Source organism: Brassica oleracea, chromosome C8 (genome assembly GCF_000695525.1).
Source record: "Brassica oleracea var. oleracea cultivar TO1000 chromosome C8, BOL, whole genome shotgun sequence".
NCBI classification, from domain to species: Eukaryota; Viridiplantae; Streptophyta; class Magnoliopsida; order Brassicales; family Brassicaceae; genus Brassica; species Brassica oleracea.
Window position 1 is genome coordinate 32,071,367 of NC_027755.1, and position 6,645 is coordinate 32,078,011.

General features: G+C 36.3%; 2 protein-coding genes across 3 annotated transcripts in view; both read left to right on the forward strand.

The window, feature by feature from the left end:
• Nucleotides 1–567: 567 nt before the first annotated feature.
• LOC106312818 overlaps nt 568–6,645 on the forward strand; it is a 9,448-nt gene continuing 3,370 nt past the window's right edge. The window contains exons 1-4 of one of the 2 annotated variants that reach the window (XM_013750479.1): nt 568–678; nt 816–1,134; nt 1,849–2,106; nt 2,191–2,617. In XM_013750479.1, the coding sequence (XP_013605933.1) occupies nt 868–1,134; nt 1,849–2,106; nt 2,191–2,457 (792 nt within the window). In that variant the 5' untranslated portion in view covers nt 568–678; nt 816–867 and the 3' untranslated portion in view covers nt 2,458–2,617. Of the gene's footprint in view, nt 679–815; nt 1,135–1,848; nt 2,107–2,190; nt 2,618–6,645 lie in introns of those variants that run through there. The other variant, XM_013750480.1, reaches the window with a different exon arrangement.
• LOC106312819 (54S ribosomal protein L51, mitochondrial-like) lies at nt 3,271–4,105 on the forward strand. The gene is made up of 3 exons (XM_013750481.1): nt 3,271–3,407; nt 3,505–3,611; nt 3,712–4,105. The coding sequence occupies exons 1-3, from the start codon at nt 3,328–3,330 to the stop codon at nt 3,882–3,884; spliced, it is 360 nt and encodes a 119-aa protein (XP_013605935.1). The 5' UTR covers nt 3,271–3,327; the 3' UTR covers nt 3,885–4,105.

A 6,645-nucleotide genomic window follows, 5' to 3' on the forward strand; every position in this document is an offset into this window, starting at 1 on the left:
TGAAGCGTACATGCAAGGCTTGGTCTGGTTGGGTTTGTTTTCAATTTTTGGTTTATTCAGTTTTTTTTTTTTTGTTCTTTTACTAAATCCTAAATTGAAGGACAGAGAAAGGATTGAAACTTCAAAAAATGTGGTTATATCAAATTTTCTCAACTATACTCTAGCTACAAATATTGTATTCTCATTTTCAACACCATAATGGTGTTCTGTAATATTTTCTAAAAAAAAGGTTCTTGAAATTTTATAATTTTGACATAAAAATAAAAGGTATTTAGGCAGAAAACTATATTTTAATTTCTGATTTTTATAGATATATAAATTTACGTTATATCAAATCAATTATAATTATAATTTTTTGGTTTGAAATTAAATAAATTAAAATAAAATATCAAACTAGATATAATTTTAAAATGATATTAATTTTATAATACTATAAAAAAAACGAACAAAAATCTCAATTAAACACCTCAACCGGCAACAACTGGGTTTGACATCTATCAAACCGGGTATAAGTAGATTGATCGGTTCAGAAGAAAACGACATCGTTTACCAGCCGGCTTAACGCAATTTCTACACCTCTCTTGAGCTCCGCGATTTCTCCGGTTGTCGTTTTTTTTTCTTTGGTAACACAGACAAGAAAGCTTCATCTCCAAGAATCCAATTAGGGTTTCGTCAAAGGTATTTCATCCTCCGAACTGCAATCTTCCTTAAAGTTCCAACCTTTAGATCTCTAGTAACCTTCTATTCGCGTTCTTCTTGGATTGGCTTTACCTTTGGGTTCTTATTGGATTTTGTCTTTTGGAATGTTGTTGAAGATCCTAAAGTTGGTGTCTTGAGAGAGAGAAGCCAACGGAGATAAAGAAGAAGATGATAGCCACGCAGGCAAACCTATTCAAACCGTCCTTGTTCTGTGCAAGGACGTCACAAACGAAACGTGTCTTTAAGATACCGTCTTTGAGGACGAGTTTACGCTTTGATTATCAGCCACGCCGCAACTTAACTCTTCGGGCTTCTGCATCATCGACGTCTACTCAGTTTTCTCCTCTGCTGAGCCATCGTTGTCGTTGGGATCAGAGGAAAGGTCCTGCTGTTTGCGTGCTTGGTGGGAAGGATAAACCTGATGATAGTAATGGGGTTAGTGTTTTTTTTTCTTATTAATCATTGAGATTAGTCTTTACATGTTTCAAGTTGATCTCTGAGAATTGGGCTGTATTTTCTGATGATAAGTAGTATTTATATGGTGCTTTTGTGCTTGTGTGGTTTCTTGGTTGAATGGATAAGTCTGATAGTATTGATGAGATCAGATGTTCTTCGTTAGATGGACAAGTCTGATAGTATTGATGAGAACAGATGCTTTTTTCTTCGTTCTATGGATGTTCTTGCTTATTAGATCATTGAGATGCTGTGATTAGTAGTCTTTACATGCTTCATATTTGATGTTTTGGTGTGTGTGCGCGTGTGAAAAATTGGTCCTTGAATTGGGCTGTGTGTTTCTGATGATAACTAGTGTTTGTATGATGCTGTTGTGCTGTGTGATTTCTTGGTTGAAGGGATTAATCTGATACTAGTGACGAGATCAGATGCTTTCTTTTCATGCTATGGATTATTGTTGCTTGTTAGACCATATGACAAACAGTGCACAAAATTGATCTTTTATGAGTGTGTGCGTGTAAGATGATGTTTTTTTTTGCTGTTTGCTTACTTGGTGGGAAGGATAAATCTGATTGTAGTGTCGAGATCAGAGGCTTTTCTTTATTCTATGGATGATGTGTTTGTTAAAGCACAGAACTAAGCTATGTTTCGTGCTTCTGATATTAACGTGCTCAGTGATGATGTTTTTATCATCAGATATCTTCACAATGGAAAGAAATTGAGAAAGCTATGGGGAAGAAATCAGTTGAAGATATGTTGCGTGAGCAGATTCGAAAGAAAGAGTATTACGACAGTGGCAACACTCCTCCACGAGGAGGGGGAAGAGGAGGAGGAGGAGGGTCAGGCGGTGGAAACGGAGGATCTCAAGGCTCATCAGGAGAAGGCGGTGGTGTTCCTGGTTTAGCACATGAAACACTGCAAGTGGTTTTAGCAACCATAGGCTTCATCTTTCTGGTAAATGACAAACATCTCCAGTTAATCTTTGTCTTATATTATCTTCTTAACCTTTTATCATTGTTTCTTCTTGTTTTTTTTTAGTACATCTACCTCATCAACGGGGAGGAGTTGTTCCGTCTTGCGAGAGATTACTTTAGGTATCTTACTGGACGACCCAAGAGTGGTAGGTTGACCAGAGTTATGGACAGTTGGGGTAGATTATTGGAGCGTATGTCGCCGAGGCATAAAGTGTATGACGAGTACTTACTGGAGAAACCGATCATCAAGACGCCTAGCTGGTATGAGAGCCCTGAGAAATACACACGTGTCGTGAAGTCTTACGCTGATGCAAATGAAGATGATGAATAGCTTCTTTTTTTTTCTTTTGCCGAGTTAAGTAGTTTCACTTATTAGACCATGAACCGGTTTGTTTTAGTTTCGTCATTGTTATCTAACAATCAGATTGGTAGTAAAATTACAAAACCTCAGTAAAAATTTAGTAATTATTCAAGTAGGATTTTTAAAATCATTTAAGTTTAATGTTATTGAATTTGCAATTTAAAAATATATTTTAAAATTTATTGCTATTAGAAAAAATTTAATAGTACAATTTTGAGAGATTTATATGATTTGATTGTCTTTTTTACGGAGTTTATAAGTTAAATTGACAAAATTCAAATTTAATGGTGTTAGACCATCTCCAGTGACTTACTCGATATTTTACTCTATAATAGAGTTTGAATTTAGTCCAATAGTACTCTATTTTTGAGTAAAAAATAGAGTGACAAAAAAATAAGTTATTTTATATTTGGAGTAAACCTATTTTTCGCTATATTATAAAATAAGAGATATAATTGCATTGAAACATTTTTACTCTAAAGATGATTTTAGAGCGAAAAATAGACCGGAGTTGGAGATACCCTTAAACAGATTTAGAGTGTTTTAATCAAATCACAATAGTTTTCATAATTTACTGACACTCATATCAAAGTTAAATTATTTCAAATCTTTCTCAAATGTTATATTCAGTAAATCGAAAAAAAAAGAAGAAACAAGTTATATTGAGAATTGAGTACATCTCCAAATAGTTGCAGGCTTTTGTTTGAGCCCAAAATAAGCCCATTCCAATTTATATGTAGTCAGTCACGTGCACCTATCACGTGATCTTCTTCTTCTCTTTTATTTACACATCGAGACGCGCTAGGGTAGGGTTTTAGTTTCTCTCCGACGAGATTTGAGATGGCACTAAGAGGAGTATGGCAGCTCCAGAAGCTGGTAGTGAGCTACTGTAATTGGGGTGGCAGCAGCAGAGGCATAAGGTAACCATTTGACCTAATTTGTTATTTCGCGTTTAATCCCATTTGATCGATCAAATTCTTATTCACTTTGAAACTGGTGGGTCGTTTTTAAAAACAGAGCCTTTATGGAATCAGAGTTACCTGCTCTGATCGAGAAGAATCCGCAGCTCGAAGTGGTGACGGAACTCTCAAGGGGACAACATCCTTACCTCAAGGGCATTTACAGTAATGAATGAAATCAATATTTCTCCTTTTTTTCGTGTTATAGTTTTTACAAGGGATCTTGAAATTAGCGAACTTTACTTGTGATTTTCGTGTAATATAGGGAATAGAAATGAAAGAGTGGTGTGTGTTAAGAACATGGATCCTGATCAAGTGCTTTTGAATGCAACGAGGCTTAGGAACTCTCTTGGAAGGAAAGTGGTGAAGCTGCGGACTAGGCATGTGACCAAACATCCCAGTGTTCAAGGCACTTGGACAACCGCTGTCAAGTTCTGACAACCTTTGCGGGTCTTTTGTTCTTCTTCTTATTCGTTGCTGTAATGTTGCAATATCAGGATTCTTCCTTTGTTACCAATATTTACAATACCAAGTTGTTTCCACTACTTGTTCTCTCTGGTTCGTTCCTTTTTTTCTTACAACAATGTTCTGTCTTGTTTTGGATCCGGTTAATGTCTGGGAAACATGATCCTCTTGTGTTTTGTCCGTTTCAGTGTTATGTTCTTCTCTGGGAGTCAATACTGTTCTGTGCAATTTCGAAAAAGCTTTCTTAGAGTCATGACAGTTCACTTTATTGCCTGTTCTTTCGTTAACCTATGTTAGCTGATGTTTGTATTTGTAAGGTTGCTGATAGTAACATGGAAAAAGTGCTAAGCTTAGCTCTATGTATATTTGTTTCTCAAGTAGGCTAACACTTGGCCTTACAGGTTCATCAGGTTTGAAACCTCTACTGGATGTGCATATAGATGATATCCACAATCCTCATGAACAGTCTGATTAGGTCTTTTGTATAACCATGATACATGCTACAACACTAGCTTGTACACCAACTCAGTCCACAAGAACTACTTGTTTGCATCATTATATATAGTGCATCATATACTAAAGTTGTTATCTCGATATTGTTCAATTTTTGGGGACAGTTGATCTCGAGGAATATAGAAAATCTATAGGAAAATGTGCACGTCTGTACCCATCTTCTGTTAGCACCTAGGATCAAAGCATTTTGGTAGTCCCCAAGTGTAAGCTATATTTATAAGATTTCGTGTTTTCTGACTTGCACTGAAGATCATGTAAAGACAACTGTCAAAAGAAAACTTATGTTCCTGCAAAATCTTCCTAGCAAACATCAAAATAATGAATAATCACATCCAACCCAAACACTGAAGCAAACATGTCTGAATCACATTTCCAAAAGGAAACACAAAATTTTGACTTCTGCTATTTGTTTTCTCATTTCTGTTTTTGAATCTCTCCGAGCCAACCATACAAAACTCGGTTATTAAAATATAATTCAAAGGCTCTCGAACCGTGTCCCACACTCTACTCTCCAACACAACAGTTTGAGCTTTCTTTTTTATCATTTTATGTGTGAATGAGTCAGTTTTTTTTGGTGTGGCGAATGAGCCAGTTTAAATCTGTTTTATATCATATAGTGCCTATTAAGCATTGAATCATGGACTGTCTTGCTATCCTAAGTTTGATTCGTTCGGCTTTAGACATAGAGCCAGATTGTTTGGTTTACACGCAAGGTAACAAACTCCATTGGAGGGAAACATAGAAGAGAGAGAGAGAGAGCTGTGTAGCTAATAACTGGTGCTGTTGTCTTAAATAGTAAACATGATCTTGATCATATGGAGACACGGTTATGCGACAAAAAAAACTATCCAAACCGAGTCAAACTGAACCAACCGAACTCAAACCGATGCAAACCAAACCAAATTATGTTATCAAACTATTCGGTTGAAGATATTCCCAACCCGAACGGTTTGGTTAGATTCAATTTTAAACCGAACTGAATCGAAAAGCCAATGTGTTTTGTAATTATTTAAATGAAAATTATTAGTAATACCAAGATATTAAAATCCTAAGACTAAACCCACGTAAACTGCCATTTTTTATTTATTAGCATATATTCTTCTAATCAAATATGTAATCATCAAAAGGTTCCATTAGAAAAAGGGAAAGTTATCACTTTAGAGGTAGAATGAAATAGTTCAAATTAGTTAAATTTGGTTTGACTGAATTCTTGTAAAATCTTTTTGTGGCTTTTTCAAAGATTTTTGTTTCAGTTTTATATTTAACTAGTCCGTGGGCATGCGCGGAGTGTGAAATTGGATGGCCTTATGCGTATTAATTCAGCAGCATGTAATACCGCATGCCCCCAAGCTGATACTGGTAGCTTCGACCTCATGAGTAATGGTCGAGCAATCAACTGGACTCTTTTAATGAAGGATTCGACCAATCCGTTCTGTGTATGTACATGTGCCACGGAGTGTTCCACACTTACCCCCATGGACATACAGTAATCATTAAAAGCTTGGGAACTGAATTCACTTGCATTGTCAAGACGTATAGTCTTTAGTGGAAAATCTGGAAAATGGGCTCGCAGTCTTATGATCTGTGCCAATAGTCTTGCCAATGCTAAGTTTCTAGATGATAATAGACAAACATGCGACCATCTGGTCGATGCGTCAATGAGGACCATAAAATATCGAAATGTCCCACAAGGTGGGTGTATTGGTCCACATATGTCACCATGTATTCTTTCCAGAAAATTTAATGCAATTTCCCTTGTGAGCATGGAATAAATGTAATGCTCATAGGGATAGTTATCCTATCTTTCAAGGAATGGCCAGTTGAGCTCGAGATTATTTTGCGCATCATGGATTTGCCAGGATGGCCAAGCCTTTCATACCATTGTTTAAAGGGTTCTCTGAACTCATTAGGAATTGAAGTGTTAGCCTCACTCGATTTTATATTGGCACAATAGAGGCCTATTGATATAGCAGGGATAGTCTCTAGGACTTTCTTATGGCTTTGGGCATTTTCATAAATAAAGAAGAATTCTTTCTTTCCCTCGCCCCTAGTTTCAACATGTAGATCATTCATGCGAATGTCTTTGAAACTTAAGAGATTTCTCTTTGATTTAGGAGAATATAATGCATTAGAAATTTCTAAATGCGTGCCTTTAGGCATCACCAAGTGAGCCGGGCCATGACCTTCAATAAGGCTGGCCGTGCCTGCTATAGTATTGATA